General features: G+C 33.0%; 3 protein-coding genes, 2 long non-coding RNA genes and 1 pseudogene across 5 annotated transcripts; 1 reads left to right on the top strand and 5 right to left on the bottom strand.

Moving 5' to 3' along the window:
* Nucleotides 1-244: 244 nt before the first annotated feature.
* On the top strand, nt 245-3124 carry LOC139086274 (general transcription factor 3C polypeptide 3). Its single transcript, XM_070634679.1, has 2 exons — nt 245-807; nt 865-3124. Exons 1-2 carry the CDS (start codon nt 309-311, stop codon nt 3015-3017), a joined length of 2652 nt encoding a protein of 883 aa, XP_070490780.1. The 5' UTR covers nt 245-308; the 3' UTR covers nt 3018-3124.
* Nucleotides 3125-3412: 288 nt separating this feature from the next.
* On the bottom strand, nt 3413-7784 carry LOC139086559 (ATP-binding cassette sub-family C member 4-like; annotated as a pseudogene).
* Nucleotides 7785-8217: 433 nt separating this feature from the next.
* Nucleotides 8218-10273, bottom strand: LOC139086428 (syntaxin-19-like). Its single transcript, XM_070634882.1, has 8 exons — nt 10189-10273; nt 9937-10011; nt 9810-9882; nt 9627-9682; nt 9377-9566; nt 9152-9225; nt 8754-9039; nt 8218-8420 (listed from the first exon to the last, which is right to left on the bottom strand). The coding sequence occupies exons 1-8, from the start codon at nt 10216-10218 to the stop codon at nt 8392-8394; spliced, it is 813 nt and encodes a 270-aa protein (XP_070490983.1). The 5' UTR covers nt 10219-10273; the 3' UTR covers nt 8218-8391.
* A 1979-nt stretch (nt 10274-12252) lies between these two features.
* On the bottom strand, nt 12253-13973 carry LOC139086501 (uncharacterized). Its single transcript, XR_011544027.1, has 2 exons — nt 13630-13973; nt 12253-13297 (listed from the first exon to the last, which is right to left on the bottom strand). It is a non-coding gene; the product is annotated as an uncharacterized lncRNA (long non-coding RNA).
* A 3333-nt stretch (nt 13974-17306) lies between these two features.
* Nucleotides 17307-17911, bottom strand: LOC139086216 (uncharacterized). The gene is made up of 2 exons (XR_011543987.1): nt 17561-17911; nt 17307-17504 (listed from the first exon to the last, which is right to left on the bottom strand). It is a non-coding gene; the product is annotated as an uncharacterized lncRNA (long non-coding RNA).
* Nucleotides 17912-19123: 1212 nt separating this feature from the next.
* On the bottom strand, nt 19124-22333 carry Su(z)12 (Polycomb protein Su(z)12). Its single transcript, XM_070634271.1, has 6 exons — nt 22164-22333; nt 22004-22050; nt 20483-21867; nt 20313-20417; nt 20077-20248; nt 19124-20014 (listed from the first exon to the last, which is right to left on the bottom strand). The coding sequence occupies exons 1-6, from the start codon at nt 22252-22254 to the stop codon at nt 19712-19714; spliced, it is 2103 nt and encodes a 700-aa protein (XP_070490372.1). The 5' UTR covers nt 22255-22333; the 3' UTR covers nt 19124-19711.
* Between the last annotated feature and the right edge of the window lie 146 nt (nt 22334-22479).

Genomic DNA, 22479 nt, shown 5'->3' with positions numbered 1-22479 from the left:
CAGTAAATTAACTTATTTTCTGTTCTCATAATTGATCATGGATCAGACAGAAAATTTGAATTTTCAAAAACAATTTCAACTTGATTTTATAATCAATAATTTCCATATTAGTTTATGTATTTATTCCTTTGATGCTATCATTCAGGTAAATATCAGATTTAAAATTTTCAGATTAAATGCAATAAAAATGAGATTTTCTGTTAATTTTCAAACAGTTCGGATTAAATTTTGTTCGAACTACTTCGGAAAAAGGTAAACAACCGGAATATTTTTCTAAAAAATAAATGTGAGCATCAAATAATTAAAGAATGAGTGAATATATAATAGAGGAAGTGTCGGAAGGAGATATTCCAACTACAGAACTATCAGAATTTGTTGAAGCAGAGGATATTCCAATTGTAGAAGATGAGGAATATGATTTTGATGGAGATTCCATCGCAGATTCAGACTACAAAATTTCTGCTGAAGACAGCGAGGAAGAGGAGATAAAACAGAGATTAAAGAAGGCAGCAACCACTTCTAAGAAGCCACGAAAAGTCAAAAAGCAGCGACAAAAGAGTGGAGCATCCGAAAAGTTGCAATCAATACTTTTGAGAAAATTTATGAATGAGGAAATAAGTTACACAGAATATGCAAGCCGTATGAGTGAAATGTCATTTGATGACGTTCCAGATGATGACCAAAGTGACGATTCTGATGATGATACAGTTGTCAAGAAGATTAAAACGCGTTCTAAGCAACAAGCTGAAAAAGCCGAAACTCATCATGCCAAAAAGTCCAAACGAGCATTGTCATCAGCTTTACAGGGTAAGTAATGGATTATTAACACTGGATCTAGTGAATAAAGTTCTATTTGTCTTATAGGATTGATGGGAGAAGCAAATCTGTGTTTTGCACGCGGAGATTCTGCTATGTGTGAAAAATTGTGTCTGGAGATCATTCGGCAAGAACCGATGGCTGGAGAACCATACATAACATTGTCACAGATCTATGAAAGCACAGACGAACAAAAGTATCTCCATTTATTACTTCTTGCTGCTCATTTAAGCTCAACTTCACTTCAATGGATTCAAGTCGCTGAAGCATTTGTGGACAGAGGAAATTTAAAGCAAGCATCTTACTGCTATGCAAAGGCAACAAGATGTGATCCAAAGAATCTATCAATTCGTATGCAAAGGCTGGAAATTCTTGAGAAATTAGGTGACAAAAAGCATTTTTTGCATTGCAGTTTTTGCATGCTTGGATTTATACCTAAAGAAGATCACGAATTCCTCATTGACCGTGCTGAATTTGTTGCCAAAAAGTATATGGAAGAAGGACTAATAAGCAAGTCACTTGAAGCTATGTTAAAAGTCTACAAAAAAGTTCCAGAATATTTTAAAGCTGATAAATTACATTCCTTAATTGAATTGTTGATCAGCAACAAGAAGTACTATAAATGCCTGGAAATTCTCATGTCACATACTGGATTAAAGCTTAAAGCTAAGCAAGAAGTTAAAGGAAAGGAGATTTATGAATTTTCAGAACTTCAAATACCAACAAACATGCTTATGGATCTTCGGACGAAAATGTGCATCTGCCTTATTCATCTTAATGCTGATGCTTTAGTGACTACCTTAATTGACAATGTTTTGGAATATATTGACGTCGAAAATGGAGGTGACTGTTATTTGGACATAGCTGAAGCTTTGGTACAGAAATCAAATTTTTCTGGTGCTTTAAGGCTGCTTGATCCTTTAGTTAAAAGTAAGACATACTCATTAGCAGCTGTATGGCTTAAACATGCTGATTGTCTTCGAGTAATGGAAAGATATCCTGAAGCAATTGAGTCATATAAAATTGTTGTGGAACTAAGTCAGCATAATGACGCAAAATTAACATTAGCAGCACTTTTGAAGCATGAAGGCAGAATGACAGAAGCACTTGATGCTTTAACTCAAGATCCACAAACGGAAATTATGTCAACAGAATTACTGAAAGAGAAGTGCTTGTTATTAAGAGATCTTGGCAGAATCGATGAATATTTACAATTTGGTTATATGATGCTATTAAGGCACTGTGTTCATTATCGATCACGTCAGGAAGTACAAATAGTCTCAAATTTCACAAGAACAAATGATCGATTAAATGAATTAAAGAATTTACGTAAAAATCGTGAGGAAGTGATCGATGATGTTGACACACCAGAATTTAGCAAGCAAGATGAACCAACTGTGTCTGATGACTGGACACTATTCTGTGATTTAATTAATACAGCATGGAAGCACAAGAAATTCATCCATTTACAAAGAATCTCATTTGCTGGAATGTCTAGTCGTCGTCTACAGTCACATGTGAGAGAAATTGACTTTATGGGAGTTATTGCGTGCCTGTTTAATAAGGAAGAAGTTTTTGGATATAACAAGATTCGTGAATTTTTAGGCAGCGATCGTGACAAGCCAAGATTTTGGAATTTATTTAATTTGATCGTTTATGTGACACAGGATACAAGATATCATCGATTTATCATCAGAATGTTTGACAGAAACACTCCATATGCTGCTAATATTCCTCCTCTTGTCTATATGATGATTGCCAACTACTTCCTGCTGTCCAATAGCTACAAATTCGCATTAAATCATTACGATGAGATTTACAGACGTTTTCAAATTCCAATGGTTGCTATGATTCTTGCCATTTTATATTCACAAATTGCCAATCAGAAGTACACGACGAGAAAGCAGAACCTGCTTGTTCAAGCTATGCATTATATGGAAAGATATCAAAAGACAAGAGAACCGGAAGCAATGGCTGAAATTTTATACAATACAGGAAGATTGTATCATCAAATGGGAATAATTTCAGTTGCTAAGGATTATTATGAACGTGCATTGAAAGTCACAAATCCACTTATTGAAGAATATCCTGACATATTGGATCTTAAAATGGAAATAGCATATAATCTTCATATTATCTATAAACAGACTGGTAATAAGCATATGGCAAGAAAGATCCTGTATGATCATATTGTGATTTAAGGATGTTGCTGGAAGTAAGTGGATCATTTTGAATTTTTAGAGGATATCTTTTGAATTATTATGACATACCTGATAACTGATAATAAATAAGGAATAGTAAGAAGTAGACTCTTTGAATTAATCTTGAAAACCTTAAACTTTTTCGTTAAAATTCAAAATTTCAATTCATTTTTTGAACTTCTAAAGTTCAATTATTTTTTTTGAATTTCAGAAGTTCGTTAGTATTTAAATCTCAGAAGATCGTTATAATTTTTACTTCTTTATAATTTATTTAAGAATGGACAAAGAATGTTAAGTACAATATCTATAATCACAATTTGGTACCTTTGGTATTTTTAAGTCTCAAAAATTATTAAATTAAATCTATGTATTTATGGCAAAATTTCCACACCTAAAATGATGTAAGTCGTCATTCCCTCACCATTTCCTAAACATTCTTCTTCATCAAAGACATCAAACTCTTTGATTCCGTCACACCTGTGGCATGAACCATACTTTTGAAAATACCGTCCGGAATCTTAAGTAAATTCTCAGGTGTGTCATACTCTGCAACTTTCCCAAAATTCATAACTAATATTTTGTCTGAATCCATGACTGTATAAAGTCTATGAGCAATAGTCAGTACAGTACAATCAACGAATTTATCTCTAATTGTTTGTTGAATTAAAGCATCTGTTTCAGGATCCACATTTGCTGTTGCTTCGTCGAGGACGAGAATCTTATTTTGTCGTAGTATAGCTCTTGCCAGGCAAATCAGTTGACGTTCTCCTACACTAAAATTGCTTCCACCTGCGGTAACTAAAGCTTGTAGACCTTGTGTTCTCAAACCTTCAATTTCTTTGAGTTTTACGTCTTCCAATGCCTTCCATAATACTTCATCTGGATAATCATCAAATGGATCCAAGTTCTTTCGCATTGTGCCTGTAAATATGGAGATTTAGGTTAATTTGAAAGATTTTAAGTATGAATCTTGCACGTTACCCGAGAACAGCACAGGATCTTGTGGTATGATTGATATTTTTGATCTCAATTGTTCTAGACTTAAGTCACTTGTATCAATGTCGTCAATCAAAATTTCACCTTCAATATCTGCTATTCTGAACAGTGATCCAATCACAGAAGACTTTCCTGCCTGTATAGAATCAAAAATAGCACAAAAGTTACAGAATTAGCTTAAATAGCCTCAAATTACCCCTGTCCGTCCAACGATTCCAATTTTATCACATGAATTAACTGTGAATGTTATTCCTTTTAAGGCTGGTTCCATATCTTTCGCATATCTGTAGATTACATTGTTAAACTTGATTGTTCCTTCCTTTGGCCATTCATTGTCAGCAGTTTTCTTAACTTCTTTTTGTTCAGGTTCTGTAAGCAATAAACTCAAATGTTAGGTTCCAAAGAATTTCTTCATCCTACATACCAAGTTCACGATACTCTAAAACTCTTTCAACAGCCATCATTTGATTCATAACCTCAGCACTTTGTCGAATTCCCCATTGAAGCATCGATGTCAATGTCATTGATTGCGTTATTGCAAGGCCAACAGATGCACCACGATTATCATTATCAAATATTAAGAAACTTAGTGTTACACAACTTACAAAAATCATGCATAACACGTCAAGGGTAAATCCAAACGCTTGCGCTACATTGATGTATAGGAACCAAGCTCGCGTGTGTAGATCCTGATTAATTAGATAAGAAGTTTTTAAGAATGCAGAAGTAAAGAATCCTTGAGGAACATTCCCTTACCTGATGCTGATCAAATTCCTTCCTCAATATATCTTGAGCACCAAAAGCACGAACTGTATCTAATCCATTAATTGTAGCCGCTAAATGTACATAAGCTGGTGATCTTGTGATTCCTTCAAGTCTCTTAAGATTCTTGGATGTTTTAAGGAAAAATCGACGTAAATACGCAAAGACAATGAATAAGATCACAGCAGGTATCAAAAAATATGGATTTATGATGGTTGTAATCACAATCGATCCAACTCCTAACAGAATTACTTGTACAGAATCCAATAGACATTTGGCTAGCCATTCATCAATTGCGCCAAGATCTTTGCTGAATCTAGAGTTGATGAGATGTAATAAAGGAGATATAGAGAGTAATTAGAGCAGCTTTACCTATTAAGTATCCTTCCAGATGGATTGAGATCAAAAAATCTCATTTTTGTGGATATAACTCCTTCAAAAGACATCTTGTGTAGATTCTTTGATGCTGTTAATGTTATTGAATAGAAACATAATGAACGTATGATGGCTTTAAGGAACAAAGTAACGATTAAGATTCCACCAATGTAGATCAATAAACTACTATCTAGAAGATAAGACATTTCTTCATCAGTTACTGTAGTGCTGTTATTGTAATAACTTCTCAATTCTTCCTGATCAGTCCAAAATCCAACATAATAGTCAAAAGTAGATGCAATTGCTTGTGTAATTAGGAACAGAGCTAAGACAAATGTTAGTTTAGGGATACTTCCACCAGCTTTTAAGTAATGCATTGCTATATTTCCTTTAATCTTTCCTTTAGACGATTCCTCGACATTCTTATGAACTTCAGGTTCTAATTCTTCATCATCTTCAAAGTCAGCAACTACTTTGTCACTTAGTCTTGAAGATGTTGAAGAAACAGACGTAGATCTACTAATTGACCGCTTAAATGTCTCAACTTCCTCAACAATCTCAATGATATCTTTCTCATCCTTCATTATATCATCAGCATAGCCTTGCTTTTCAATTTTTCCATTTTTTACAAAACAACCCAGTCGGCATTTTTAAGGAAGTGAACTTGATGCGTAACAAGCACTCGAGTTGCATTTTGTTTGCCTAGAAATCCGATATCAGATAAGCATTCTTCAAATAAATGTTTACCGACGTGTGCATCAACGGCTGATAAGGGATCGTCAAATAAATATAAATCAGCTTCTCTGTAGAGACTTCTTGCTAAACTTAAACGAGCTTTTTGACCACCAGACAATGATGATCCACGTTCACCAATTATTGTCAAGTCACCGTGTGCAAGCATCTCAAAGTCTTTATTTAAGGCACATGCTGTTACTACTTGATCGTACCGTTCCTTATTCATTTTGGATCCAAAGAGAATATTTTGTCGGACGGAACCAGAAAATACCCAAGATTCTTGTGGTGCAAAGGATATTTTACCATTTATAGACATTATGCCACTTTCGATTGGAAGTTCTCGAAGTATTGTTTGGAGAAGACTAGACTTACCAGCTCCAACATGACCAAGGATTCCAATTAGTTGACCTCTGTGGATTGACAAGTTTATGTGGTCTAGGGTTAGTTTGGATTGGTTCTTGGAGTCTTCTGTGGTTGCATTCCATCTACAGCAGACATTGTCCATTGATAGTATTATATTTGAAGGAATTTTTAATGGAACTCCGTTGTCTAGGCTCTCACTCTTGTTCTTACCATTAAAAACACCATTTCCATTACCATTACAAGGCTTATCACATATCATGTTGTCCTCAACCTTCTCATCACATATCAGTAAAGTTCGCAGTCTTTCCATAGCCACAAGAGCCTCAGCTATTTCAGCAATTCCTCGCACAAACATTTGAGACAGAACACTGGATAAAATTTGGTACAACGATGAAATGACAAATACTTTAGAAGCAGTCAGATCATCGCCCAGAATCACAATTGCCATCATTGTTGAGAATAGAGCCGATCGTGTGGTAAATAGGACGAAAGTCATGTACAAGCCTCTTACGTACGATGCCTTTCTTATTACTTTAAGCTCCATTTTCCTTGCTAGTGCTATAAGCTTCTTAAATGACTTTTCCCATGCATAAAGCTTAATCACTTGAATGCCATTCACAATCTCATCCATTAATCGAACTCTTTCGTCTGTCCGTATTGCAGTTTGTAGTCGAAATTTTGATGCTAATTTGCCAGTCCAAGATTGAAGTGGTGTGACAACAGCAATGACTATCATTCCGATAGGTCCACCTCTACCGACTTGAATGTACAGCAATATGCCAACAATTATACCTAATAGTGGAGCTGCCCACATGTAGTGAAGCACCACAGAGACTATATCAAAACGTGATACATCATTACTGAGTAAATTGATGACTTTTCCGACAGACGTGTTTCCTAGTGCTGTACTTGAAAGCTTTAATGACTTTCTGTATATTAAGGAACAGGTCGCGAGTCTAACTTTCATTCCATTTGAAGAACTCGTGATTAGAAATTGATTAGCAGTTATGGCACTTATTGCATTAAGTCCAAGCAACATTCCTGCATTGAAGTAAGCAGATCCTTTAGATGATGTTGAATTTGGACTAAAATAATCAAGCAGTCTTCCAAGAAATAAGGCTAGTGATATTTTGATTATAATGTCGTTAATTAGAATGTGCACAGCTAGTAGAGAATATTCCTTCCAAAATGTTTTAAATAAGGCTTTTATGAGCGATGGTTTGCCGGGATTTTTGGATATTTGTTCGTTCCAGTTTCTGGAAAGTAAAATAAAATTAAGTCCGAATGGTCAACTTAAGAGAATTCGGTCTGGTGCCGGATTTTGGATCGATTAAGTATATTTACTAACTTCTCAAGCCTATCACCAAGCCTCTCAGATTCATCAGACTTCAACGGTCGATATAAATCCTCAACGTCTAAATCTTTCCGATATCCTTTTTTAAACAAATTTACGGTCCAAAAGAATGTAAGTTTGGATAGCAAATTTGCATTTTGTCCAGGATTCTCTGAACCTTTCTGGTTACTTTGTTGCTCCATGACTTAATTAATTAATTTTAAATATCGGGTTGTGCATATGATGATTTGTAGAGTATGTAAGCACTTGATAGTCAATTGATTTTATCTGACATTGAAATCAATGTGTAAAGAACTTTACTTCAAGATTTGATCTGATTTTTCGCACAGTTTTTAATTAAATGATTGTAAACTTTAGTCAAAATTTATAAATTTGCCCAAAATTATCAATCTTCACGTAGATCCTTAATTGAACTTCATAACAATACTTTTCAAAAACTGTCAATTTATGAATACTGATTTATTTACATTACTGCACTTTAATAATAAGCAACAATAGAACTTTTGAAGCTCAAATAGCACCCGTTAAGTGCGATCACTTGAAATCAACTGAATGCATAATAGAGACTTTTACAACTTGATGCTCTTTATTACAATACTTTTCAATGATGCACAATTTTCTGTAATTTTTTCATACAAACTTTATTCAAATTAATATGATAAATTGTTAGAACATTCGCTAGGAATTGAGGATTATTGGATTTTACTTTTGTCATTCAAACATTTATGATTAGGCACTCTTATTGAGATTCGATTGCTTTGGCAATGATCTGGCATTCTTCAGATGATCTTAGTTTTTAACCATTAAGTAAATGAATACTAAAATTAATTAAAATGTTAGTTATCATTAAATTCTGATCTAATACATCTAGAACAGGAGTTGATACTCTTTGCATCCTTTATATGCTATAACGTTCATTTGAGATTTGAATAATATTTATTGTACATAGTTGGAAACCCCTTTTAATACAAAAGAGTTCAATCTTATTCTGAACTCCAAAGAATAAAAATTACAGTAATAAAATCCTTAAGGAGTTCTTAATTACATTTACACTCAACCACAAATGTATTTCATACTCAAAGAGTACTGGAAAATCGTTCGAGTATCAATCCCTAATCTGAATGTTATTCCTCAATTTATCAATGACTTACCTACAGCGATCAACAATCCAACACAAATGAATTTTAAATTCTTCTCAACTTTGTCAGGATAAAGTCGTTCGTGCATCAGTTTATTAATAGATTTGTCAATTTGTCTCACAGTATCATCAGTTTTATATTCAAGACCTTTTACCGAGAACTTGTTATCCTTTACACAAATTGAGATTTTTAGAAATTTATCACGAACTTTTCCTAAGCTTTGCTCAATGTCCATTAAAATTGATGCTCGTTGAGTCATTTCGTCTAGTTCTTCTTGAGCTTTTTGGTCAGCTTCAACCTGATTAGAATATATGGATAAAGTGTCAGAAAGACTATAGGCTGATGATGTAGATTTTAGGAATTGAATAGGCCCTTTTTTCCAAACCTACCAAATCGTCAGCAAAACTTACATTTTCGGAAACTGATTCTGACTCCTTTTCACTTTCACATTCTTTAACGTCCTTGTCTTCAAGGTCTTTTGACACTACAAGAAATTCAATTACAAAATTTTAAAATCTAAATCTTAAAAGCAGAACTAGAAGTCCACTTGAATTTTGTATGGAATCGAATCGACTGGAGCCGACTTTTCCATATAAAATTCAATTCGTCTTCGAGCTCTGCATAGAAGTTTTTACAATTATGAGCCTCATGTTGAATCCTAGTACAATATTTCTCAACAATATCATACGCTTTTTTGTAGTATTCAAAGACATAAAAGAATTCAGTATTGAGATAGGTCAGTTCATTGAATATAATTTTGGTTTTAATCTCCGACGTACAAAGCGACAACCATTGTTCTTGTAGATTTTGAATAGACTCAGATACCTTAAAAACAAAAGATCTTTTAATAAGTGTGTGGTCAAGTACATGGGAAATATTTCATACACTCAAAAAATTCTTCAGAACTCCAATGTCCATACTGAGCATCAAGGCTTGAATATCTTGTTTGGAATAAATGATTAATAATATTATTTGGCATATTAAGTGCTGACAAATTTAAGATTGTTTACTCAGGGATGATGTAGAAATTTAGAATTCATCCCAGAGGAAGCAATTTCAAGTTCTAACCTTTTTCCAGTGAAGTTTTGACTGAATCGATATTTTTTCGAAGTGTTTTAAGTTCTTCCCTAATTGGCAGCGACTGTAAGGTTTATGGTTTAATTATATTTTGATCTATTTAGCTAGTTCTAGTTACCTCATTTAAAAGCTTTTTACGTTCCGAACCTTTTTGTTCTTCATCGTCTGATTCAACGGATTCAGTGCGTAGGAACTGAAAAAAAATGAATTTTTTGTAGTTTAATGCCTACTTCTTGAAATTGAAAGGATTTTTCAGATGTTAGAATGCATCATTTAATGGTACACACTTAATCCTAATACTTTCTATATCTACACTAACTCAGAATTCCTAAATATTTAGATATCCTTCAAAAATAGCCAAATTACTCACAGTTTTACTTAATCGATTACGAAGCATCATTTTTTGAGACGATCCTAACAGTCTAAAATATAGAAATACAATGCAAGCCACAATTGAAACTGAAATCATGGAACTAGTCATTATTTTATGAAACAAAATTTTTAATAGGAATGTTACTCATCACACCAGTTTTGGTCAACAATGAAATTGTAAATTGAAAGAAGATCAATTATAATATTTTGAATGTAGTTTAGTTTGGGTAAAGATATTCTATAAGAGAATAACATTGTAATCCTTTTTAATCTATTATTTGATGCTAATGAGTAGAGGTGATCAATTTTTTGGGTAAAATACTAATGGTTAAGATTGAAATTGATACAAAACGTTAATTGAAATTCAAAATTCAGTTCTCATAGTGGTTACTGTCATAACTAGGGTTTTCAATCCCGAGAATTTCCCAATACCGTAATATTTTTTGGTCATATTGAAATCCCTTTCATCTTGCAATTGAATTTAATAGTATTGACATTTGTAGTCCCCTTTTCTTACAAAAAATTAAGTTTGCATTTAAACTTGAAACAATAAACATTAATTAAGTTCAATTTAAAATCCGTATGAAGTTCTTAATTACAATTACAGGACTAATGGACATTAAGAATGCCCAGTCAACCTACAACCAACTATCTCGACTCGTTCATTCATAGAAACACTTTAAGCACATCTGTACGAAATATTTCATTATAGAATAAACAAAGATAAATCACATACTTTATTTGACAAACGACGCTAATTCACTTTGTTGTGACTGACTAGTGATAACTCAGCAGTTTAGTAATAAACCACATAAAGTAATACAAAATAAAAGTTATTTTAAATTACTTAAAAAAATGTAATTCTAAATTATAACAAAACACAAAAATAAGTCACATTACTTGATAAATGGAATCATCATTTAAAATTTGTATTATTATTGTTATATCCACTCGACTTACATTATTTACATAAGTATGGAATGTTGTCAATTTCTGCATAGATCAATTAAGTTGAACGATAGAATGGCAAAAATTATTGCAACAATCGCAGAATGGTTGCTTATAGTAATTATGACCATATGTACACAGCGGATTTTCCTCATGAATGCATTTAGAGACTGTCAAGGTGAAATCTTCACTGAAGAGTTTTGCTAAGACTTAGTGTTTTTTGCGTTAGCTAAAAGTGGTTTGAATAGAACCCAAAGTCAACCCGAGCACAGCTAGTTACTGTCTACTATTAGACACCATTCATAGCCATTTATTTTGCAAAAATATACACGACAACGTAACAAGACATTAACGAGACTTTAACTTGACACATGGAAAGTTGATTTCTAAAGAAATTTGTGTGAAACCATATACTTCACAAGTGCAAGCAGAAATTACAAATAGAAATTTGTGTGAAACCATATACTTCACAAGAGAATCAGAAATCACTTTTATAAGAGCAATTTTTTTGAAAATTTTTTTAATCCATTTAATACAATGAATAGTGTGCAATAACGACTTTTGCCAAAGTGCAAAAGTTGTTACTATGTGACTTGCTAAAATGTTTTATGGCAGCTGAAACGTGTTATTCTGATTGTAATTAAATTAACAAATTACTTCATTATCCACATATCAAGTTATTAAGCAAATTTTGACCCAAATGGTTATGGTTAACTGGACATTAACTATACATAAGTACTGTACATATGTCTAGTTAAATGGAACGTTCCAAAAATGTCATTAGTCTCAGATACGGTTAGTTCATAGGCTAGTTTATTGGAAAGTAACCAGCCATTGATAGGCAAGTAAATGGCAGGTTTTTAACTAGATGCCTGTCCACTCGGGCAATTTGTATTTGACACAAAGTTGATCAAAATACTAGTCCACTTCCTGACTGCAAATATATATAAACAAGAAATATGTTGATCGAACCTTGATCATGTCAATATGTTTCAACAAATCGTTTACTAAAAACCAGAAATGATACTCTTTGAGACTAAATGACACTGCTACATTTTTATGATTAAGAGCTTAAGATGAGTGAGAAGATCGGAAAAGAGAGAAATGCGCGGACTTTATGCTTTTAGATTTTGTTTATTAATGATCTTATTTTTTATTTTACATTTTCAAGTTTAAACCTTATTGCGAGGAACTTTTCTACCGCAACAATCTGGGTAGAGTTTGCTGTTGTCCTGATCTACATAAACAGTTTGAAGGGTCATGTCAAATGGACACGGTGTAATTACAATGTCAAAGTTTGCTTTACATGCCAACATTCGGCATTTTCCAGGCTGATTCAAATTATCTCCTGGAAATAATTTGACACCGTCCCAAGAACAAAGTAATCCACAACGTCCATCAACGCAATCTTGTTTCCTAGTATTTCGGATGATTGGCTGTGAAACTCCGAAGCATACGTTGATGATGCTCAGTAAGATGAAGAAACTTAATACAATTTTCATTTTTCACAACTTCTTTCAGTTAATTCTTGATAAATACTAAATTTATTCTTTCTCTAAATTACTTCTTTTATAGTTTCTGTGATGCAGAATATTCTCAAAGAGAATTAAGAGAATATTTATTACTTTCACGATAAGCTTAATTGCTTGTTAGAACTTTTAAAATTTTGAGAATTTTGCACATGAACTTGTTTTAATTCTCCATCGTAAATTTGATGATGTTGTATCCTGTCCAATGTTTTTAAAAGAGTAAATTTTGTATTTTTGATGGATCTGCTTCAGAACAATTAAAAATTACTCAAATTTCATAGAATATTTCCATTCAAATCTCATCATGTAGTTCATCATAACAAAAATAAAGTCACATTACTTGAGAAATGGAATCATCATTTATTATTATCTACGCTCGACCTACACTATTTACACAAGGCATCAATTATAATTTACAAAATAAGTATTTACAGTTGTCATTATTTTTTTGCATAGATCAATTAAGCTGAACGATAGATTGACAAAACTTATTGCAACAATCGGGGAATGGCTGTTTATAATTATGGCCATATGTACACGACGAACTTTCCTCATGAATGCATGTATGGACTGTCAAGGTGAAATCTTCACTGCAGAATACTGCTAGGCATTTTGTGTTGTTTGCGTCAGCTGAAAAGAATTGTTTGGAAATTTAATGAACGATTTTTTGGATCTGACTGGAATTTCTTGATTTACGAATCCTTGTCATAAAGCAAACAGTATCAAGAATTCTATACGAATCAAGTGATTGACCACATCTTTGATGGGAATTGAACACACGATCTCAGAGACAATCCTAGTTTTAGACACTTTAACTGATGTCTAGCTACTCGACTACAAAGGTTTTACTTTCTCAGTGGCTAATTCACCCAAATATGATTCGACATCCAATACTCTAATCTGCTGCGCCATTATCCAAATCCACAACATTACCAATTCATCAAATATAATTTTCAACAAACCTGTCCCAGGTGCTAGCTTAAAATCCTCAAATTCACAAACTTCAATACACTTTCCTGTTTCCTCATCACAATCTTTACCAACCGAATTTAAGATTGTAAACGAAGACGAAATAGCAGTTGGAAATAATATAAAAATAATTGTAGATAAGCAAAAAGTCACAACAAGTAACCTCATGGTGTATTAAAATTCAAAAAGCAACTGACAGCTCATACTCATAGCTGCAAAGAAAAATAAGATATATAAACAAGAGATATGTTGATCGAACCTTGATCAAGTCGATATTTTGCAACAAATAGTTTACAAAAAAAACCAGAAATGAGTCTCTTTGAGACTAAACGACGCTGCTACACTTGTATGATTATTATTTTACATATGAGATAAAGATTATCGTGAGAAGAGCGGGAAAGAGAGAACTGCGCGGCACTTTTTACTGTATAAAATTTGTTTTTAATGATTCTTTTTTTACATTTTTAAGCTTAATTTCTATTGCGAGGAACTACTCTTCCGCAACATTCTGGATAGAGTTTGCTGTCATCCTGATCTACATAAATAGTTTGTCCGGTCATGTCAAATGGACATGGTGTGATTGCAATATCAAAGTTTGGTCTGCATGCTAACATTCTGCACTTTCCGGGTTGATTATAGTAATCTCCTGGGAATAATTTGGCACCATCCCAAGCACATAGTAATCCACAACGTCCATCAACACAATCTTGTTTCTTAGTATTTTGAATGATTGGCTGAGAGAATCCATAGCACAAGCTTATAAAGCTTATTAGGGCAAACAAACTGAATAAAATTTTCATTTTTCACAACTTCTTTTGATTATTGCTTGATAACGACTAATTTGATTCTCATTTTGAGTCACTGCTTTTATACTTTCTGGGATTCAGAATATTCTCAATGAGAACTAAGAGAATAAATTTGATTTTTATTACTATCTTGACAAACTTAATTGCTTGCAACCTGTTAGAAATTTTTTTAATTTATTTAAATTTTGAGAATCTTGCACCTGAATTTATTTTGGGATCTTTATCGTAAATTTGAAGGCATTTCGATTTGGATATCAAACCGGGATAACTCGTATCCGTTTCGAAACCGATTGGAGATGCAAAGTTTGAATAGTATACTCAAGAATTTGAAGTCGACATGAATTTTGTATGGAATCTAGTTGATTCAAGTTCGACTTCGAGTTCTGGTAAACTCTTTGAACTGAACATGTTAGTCAGTAAACTTGGTATTAGTAATTAGCAAGCGGTAGCCAGTGATAGAGCCAGCTTCAGGAGCAAACTGATTTATGCCATAGATCACAATTAATCTGTACGACCAGCTAAGTAATTAAGTAAATAGCGGAGATCGAAGCCGCTGACTTTTTAGCCGCCGACTTTTTAGCCGCCGACTTTTTAGCCGCCGACTTATGTGATTCGATCTCTGGTAAATAGTCAATACAGTCCTGTAAAATAAATAATGAATTTTGCTTTACAGATGCATTTATTATTAATTCTCAGTATCTATTATTTAATACATTACTCAAGGCACTGTTCAAGGCACAATAACACTTCAAATGATGATTTCTGCTTTAATGATAATTTCTATTTCTTGGAACTCTCCTTCCACAGCAATCTGGATATGGCAATCTCATATCTTGTCCAACAAGCATCGTTTGTCCAGTCATGTCAAATGGGCATGGTGTAATGAGGACATCATAGTTTGCAGTGCATACCAAACGTCTGCATTTTCCTGGCTGGTTGACATTATATCCTGGAAATAGTTTAGCACCGTCATATGAACAAAGTGGTCCACAATGTCCATCAATGCATCCATATTGCTTCGTATTTCGAATGATTGGCTGCGTAAATGCATGACATAATGTTATGATGCTTATGAAAGCAAGGAATATTGAAAGAATATTCATTTCCAACAGCAAAATTTGAGTTTAGAATGGTTGATGTTAAAATTATCTCTGACTAATTTTGAGCTTTGCCAACTAGGCCAATATCAATAAATAGAATTTTTCATTCAATGTTATTATTCCTTATCATAAAATAGATGTTATTGCCTTGTAAAGAGTTACAGCATGTCTATATTGATAAGATAAGGTTAAATTAATTCCTTTTGAGTCCATCCATTCCAGAATTCCAGTATTATGGTGAAATTCAAACTGGATGGAATAAAATTAAGCTAAATATTCCTTGTTCATAACCTTTAGTTCTTTAGATCATTCAACTTGCCTTCTTTTAGAATTTTCAACAAAAAATTTCATTAATTTATTCAAGTTGACTTTATTGAAAACTGGTTCTAACCAGTTCTAACATTTTGATAAGAAAATCACATCGAGTTCAATTTTAACCATAAAGTTAAATTACACAACAGTCTGGATACTTTAATTCATAATTTACTCCTTCATAATGAAGATGTGGGTTGTTGAAGCACTTGCTGACCTGAACATTGAATTGACTGTCACAATATAATTCTGAACAGCTTCCAGGATTATTGGCACTCCTCAATTTCTCAATTTCAACTCCATCGTAAAAACAGACCTCAACACCATTCGAGTTAGTTATTTTTGAGTTATAGATTGTGAAGAATGGAGAATCTCCTTTGACTTTGATGACCAAAATTAGGATTGAAATGAAGCTTAGATAAAAATTCATTGCTGATAATTAAGACGATTTAAAGTTTAAAACTGAATTGTGAAAATGATTGTTGATCCTGTTCCGGTTGACTGTCAACAATAAAGTATGTAGAGCTCATTATAAAGGAATTTATTACAATCTACTTCTGTGGTTAGCAACCTGCATGACGCGAAACACCAGATTGCCGACAAATTTTTTGGAAACTCCATGAATCATATACCGTGTGGGGTTTTGGTCGAACCTTATAACCAAGGTATGACATGGAAAAAAGGTTGACCATCACTGATCTAGTTTATTTACTAATTAATGATAACAAATTAACCCAAAACATTAAAAATTGTGATTTAATAGTTCGGACAGAACAGATCATTTGTAGTTAATTAGAACAAATCCTGGTCGGATTTCTGTTCAATTTATATTGTTATTTTTTAATCCTAAAGATGACAAATGGCTATAATATGCAGGCGTAGTCAATATTCAAGAAGATCAACCTACCTCCTTATTCTTTTGTGAAAACTGAAAGCAGAGACGTAAAATTTAGTGCTAAATAAAAACAAAAATGCTGTGATTGCTCCAAAATCCGAACCATAAAAGTATTCCTAGCCAGACCCTGACAAGAATTTTATTAACAATGGCACCAATGGACATCCAGTGTGCCGCCAAAAAATGTTGGAAATACCATGAGCCAAATGCCATATGCTGCTTCGTTCAAAGCTTACGACTCCTAGGAGTGCTGTGAAAAATGAGAAGTTGCCTACCATTGAGCTATGAATTTGATCATTCTTGTCGAGACTTAACTTAAGGATCTTCATCAAACTTCCTCAAAAGCTTCAACACCTCTATTTACATTAACCATAATATTCTTAAAGCTTTTCTCTCAATTGCTTCTTACCTTATAAGCTCATACGCATCTCACGATGAAAAAATTGAGAGAATCCATAATCACAAAAAATACAGCGCCATACATACAAGCTTAAATAATATTTTTATGCATTTTTAATGATTGTCAAGGTCGCAATAATCATTTTAAACTGCTCTGATAATGCGTCATCTCCAAACATTTTTTTTTCTTTTTATTTTTTTCTTGTAAACATGACTTTTAGGTAGCAAAAAAATACATCAAATTGTATAAATACACAAGATTTCACATGCACACTTTTATACCACAGCAGTCCGGCCACGTGAGATTCGTGTCATAATTTTCGAAATGGCAACGACCTGAGGCGTCATATGGGCATCTTTTGGAATATAATAAGTTAAATATTTATAGGATGTGATTGATATGTTTACTTACGGCTCAAATCGAACATGAAAATCATCTGTACAAATCATTTGAAGACATGTGAGATCACGATAAACTGTGAGACTGGTTCCGGGAAATAATTTATGATCTTCATATCCACACAATGTTCCGCATCGTTCATCAACACATCCTTCGGCTTGTGCTGGTATCTTTCGTGATAATAATGCATGGCACATAGCTATGATTGTTAATAATGTCACTAAAATCGCTAATTTTCTCATTTTATGTCTGTTTAATATTCCTTAAAAACCTCTTTTACATTCGCACTTGTTTACCCGACCGCCTAAATTGAGTATGTGCAAAAAATAACTTTATTAATTCTCTGCCTCGTTATTGTCATTATTTATGTATGCTATGTACATCGTAGATATGATATAATAATGTGAGAGAATATCCAGAAAGATTGAGCGTATCATTCTCAGTTTATCATATGCAAATCAGTTGATAATATTTAAAGTGAATCTAAAAATAGTCGAGTATGCTTTCATGATTTTTTAAAAGCTTATCAGATTTACTGATGATAATAGCTTTAAACTGATTCTTATCAGTTAGGTTGTTATCATTTTTAAGCTACTTACTAAGCTCTTTGCTCTTTGCTGGTTGTAGAGATCAGTTGTAATCCATGACCTCCCTTAGATGACGTCTGAAGCTATTATTGGCATCCGACTGTCAATTACTAATATCAAGTGCATTGTAGTCTTTCTCATCAATAGTCTTCCTTTTAGATTTTACGTAGCCATTATTTAGTCGGTACTTTTCCCGAGTGTATAAAAATACGTCAGTCAAATAGACATTAACTGGGATAATATCGCGTAGACATAAGGAAATAATGGTAAACTCTTATTGATGCTCAAAATATTGCATACTTTTGGAAAGTCTACCAGAATTCAACACTACATGAAAAAGTCAGGTAATATAGTGTCTCGAAGTCAACGTAACTAATGTGTTCAGATATTGATGAATCTGACTCGAAACCCGAGTCACGTCGTGTACCTTTTGGATTAAGTTTTCGAACTTAGAAGATTTTGGATTGAAAATTTCTAAACTATTTTAAAATATTTAACGAGATTTTGAGCTGCTCATGGGTGTTAACTGCAATTTTGGTTGTAAAAATAGATTGAAATCAACTATCCTAGAACGACAGGTAGCTAACCTCATGTCTTGATGTTATTCGAAGAAGTAGTGGTCCTATAGCGAATACTGTCTTCGAACGAACCAATGACCATTCCAAGTAGTTACTTTATCGACTATGACCATAAATATGTCCCAGGTTGCATATTTTATGAGCGAGTCAGGAGTTTAGTTTTTAGAATAAATTCGATTGCACAGTCAGATCAACCTAGATCCAGGCCTCATGTTCGCCTAAATCTATCGACAGCTTCTCAGAATTAAGCGGTCTACCAGACCGCTCTTTGCCGAGACTTCTGAATTAAAGACCTTCGCTATGCATTGGAGCTTCTCAGGTCTTCTAATACTACTATGTCCAGTCCATCGGGTCTTTACTTCTTTTCAGAAACCTTACTAGAACTTAAACAAATGAACAATAAATTTTAATTGATTATGTAAAAAATAGAATTTTTAATATTCCTTTATTAAACATTTTCATTCTTTGAATATTCTTTTTTCATTTTTAATTTCTATACAAGAATTCATTGCTAAACATAATTGTGTGACATAACCCAAGCAGTACAAAGTGACAACCAAATCCCGAGTGGACAAAAGTACTTTATAACCAGTTGATGGCAAGTTAATGTCAAGTTGATTACCAGTACGAATTATTGTCCACTTGGGGATGATCAGGAATTGTGCTGATCAGGATAAATGCTGACAAATGTGAAAAATTTTGAGATAATCATCGCTAATAAGAGAAATTTAGGTTATAAGGTAATTGATTATATTTAGCATGAAAATTAGTCTGTGAACTTTCACAAAAACTTTTTATAGTAGAAATGGCATTAAGTTCTGTGTTATAGTCTTTCTTTGAAAGTGTAACTAAAAATTTCTTTTATATCCGTAACTAAATTCCTTTAAATTAATTAAGCGAGAAAATAATAATAAAAAAATATAAAACCGTGAATAAGAAAATCAACATCAAAATCATATGCAGTGCACAACATAAATGACATAAAGCCTTTCATTCAACTATGCCGTCGACAGCTTCCTTTTTAATGCTAAATTAGACTTATGCTTTGAATTTGACGTATGTCCGTTCACTTCATTATGCTTTGATGGTACTTTGGCAGTTGCTTTCTCTTTGTCCACTTTACCTCCTTTCTTTTCGTCTTTTGGATTAACTTTTGTATTTGATGATTCTTTTGTGTCATTAATATCTGACTTTTCTGGTTCTCTCTTGGTTACTACTGGTTTAATGTTTGCCTTTGCGACATGAGCCTTACGATTTGCTTTTAATCTTCCGAATTCGTCTTGATTGTCTTTGAGCATTTCCTGGATGAAAGAGATTAAAATTCAAAATTCAAAAATATTTCATCCGTTAAAAATTCACTTACATTTAGCCTACGAATATTGCCAATGATAGTCTGAGGTGAAATAAGTCCATAATTAAACATCGATGATAGATGCACAATATAATTACGATATAAATTTTTCTCTAATAATTCCAGTCCTTTTTCTTTTAGAAACAAGTCACACGCAAGTGCTATTTGACAGTCGCCGACGAATCTGGAATGAATTGAAGATTTCCTTTACACAAAATATGAATTCGTATACGTTCGACAAATCTTACCCGTGCTTCATAACATGCAAGTTCCATAACTTCATAAGCTCTTTTTCACCTTCATTTACGTCTGTAAATTCATCAATCATTTGCTTTGTGGTACGTTGAAGCCATCTGAGTGGAAATAAATCAAATTTTATTATTCAAAATTGCTATAAAATGTCAATAAAAAGTCTCACCTTGGATCCGGTTCACCCTCAGAATCATAATCCAGTTCTTTCGGCATAATTGGAATGCACGTCTCACTATGATAATAAATTCGATTATGTCCACTAATATACTGTCTCTGTTGTTCAAGTTCACCATCATCGACCTCCTGAAATTCGCTCATTTTAAATGAAGGACGACGTGGTCTAAAGACCATGATATTTGTGACAACATTTCGTCTACTCGGACCATTTTGACGTTGCGAACCGAGTAGGATGTCATGCGGTGCACCACTGTATGAACCGTCATAAAGTTCATTGAGGTAGACATCAACTCTTGCTTTACCACCGTCTTCAACATATTGAAACAAAAGTCTTGCGTGACATAATTTTAAATGCTTAATAAGTGAGTATATTCTAATGCAGTTCAGTGAACACCATGGACATATAAAGTCACTCCTCTCTTCGGTACGTTGCTTGGTACTGTTATTGACAATAAATTGAAATATAAATGCTTTCTTCTCAACAACCTGCAATTCTTTCTTATCATGTCCATTTGATAATGATCCATTAACTGTTGCAGTTGTGGCAGTTCCATTAACAGTTGATGTATTCTCCTTATTATTATTATGTTGATCAGTTATAAATTTTGGTCTTGGAATATAATTATTTCCAGTTATTTTCGAGCGTGTCCATTCCATATACAGTTGTATCTTTGGCGTTTTATCAAATGTCACAAATGGATTTGAGTCCTCTTCAGCAAAATAATACTTGTTGACCTCCTCCGCCCAGTCAGCGATATGTTGATCAGCCTCACTAGGAAAATTCTCCCAACACAACATGTGTGATGGACGAAATGCATGTCTTTCTAATGCTGTCACATGATATAGTCCATTAATTAATAAATTACGTCCATGTTTATCAAATACCGGCAATTCAGCATGGTATGTCTTACTATAGCATGTATATTTGTTTGAAGGCTCATCGGTTGTATTACCCGTAAATGGCTGTGATTCTATATCAAATGTTAATTGATAAGTTGTTTGAACATTATCGCCAAGACGATCAAATTCTGTTGCTGATACACATACAGCTGGTAATTTATCAGTTCCATTGTTATCAGTATTAACAATAACCCTAGATTCACCAATTCTTATTTGATTTTGTGTCATTGCTGATTCTTTTCGTCTCTTATATGATATCTTTTCAAGTTTTGTCTCAACTTTGACATAATTAGTTTGTAGATGAGAATCATAGAAGCTTAAAAAGCCAATTATAAGATTCTCATTCTCATTTGGTTTTTGATCCTTATTCTGAATTGTTGATAAAATATCATTAACTTTAAAATCAGCTCTACTTTTGTTATTTCTTGATGATCGTCCCTTCATATATGAGAGTGTTCTATGAAGAAATAATGGCTAAAAGAAAGAAAAAAAAAATAGTAAGCATATACAATTGTATGTGTATCGTAAGGGTGAATGGCATCAACTAATGAAAATCCTTGAACAAAAATTAATACAAATTTTTGGTGCTGAATATTTTGATTCAACTTACCGATGAAATAAATCTTGTTTTAAGATATCTGTAGATCTGTGTTGGCTCTGTAATGATAATGTTAAGGAATAATAAGTTATGATTAATTTTAATTTTCCGCTTAAAATAACTTTTTGTTGTTGTTATTTTATTGGCGTCTTTATTTCTCAATTTTACTCACTTTCAAATGTTTGGAAAAATAAATCTGTATCGGCAATCGGTGTAATGTCCTTACGCGTTTTAAAACTATCACTTGTTCTTGATCGTGGCATTGTGAAAAACTAATTTTAGTTAAAAAATGTGCGTATAAAAGAAAAAATCTATCCACAATATTTTGAATTCTTTTTTTTTCTCCTCTAAGAATTCTACAATTTATGTCTACAAAACACTGAGAGTTCTTGGATTTTAATATTTTATTGCCGTTTATGTTATGACTCAACCCTTCAAGTTACACAATATTAAATTTCTGTTAGATATTTAATTTAATTTTATATTCC

This window comes from Chironomus tepperi, unplaced genomic scaffold, assembly GCF_022539635.2.
Source record: "Chironomus tepperi strain 1889 unplaced genomic scaffold, CSIRO-AGI_Ctep_v1 contig_85, whole genome shotgun sequence".
Taxonomy (NCBI): Eukaryota; Metazoa; Arthropoda; class Insecta; order Diptera; family Chironomidae; genus Chironomus; species Chironomus tepperi.
The sequence above is the reverse complement of the archived record's forward strand: the minus strand, read 5'-3'. Positions and strand labels throughout refer to the sequence as shown.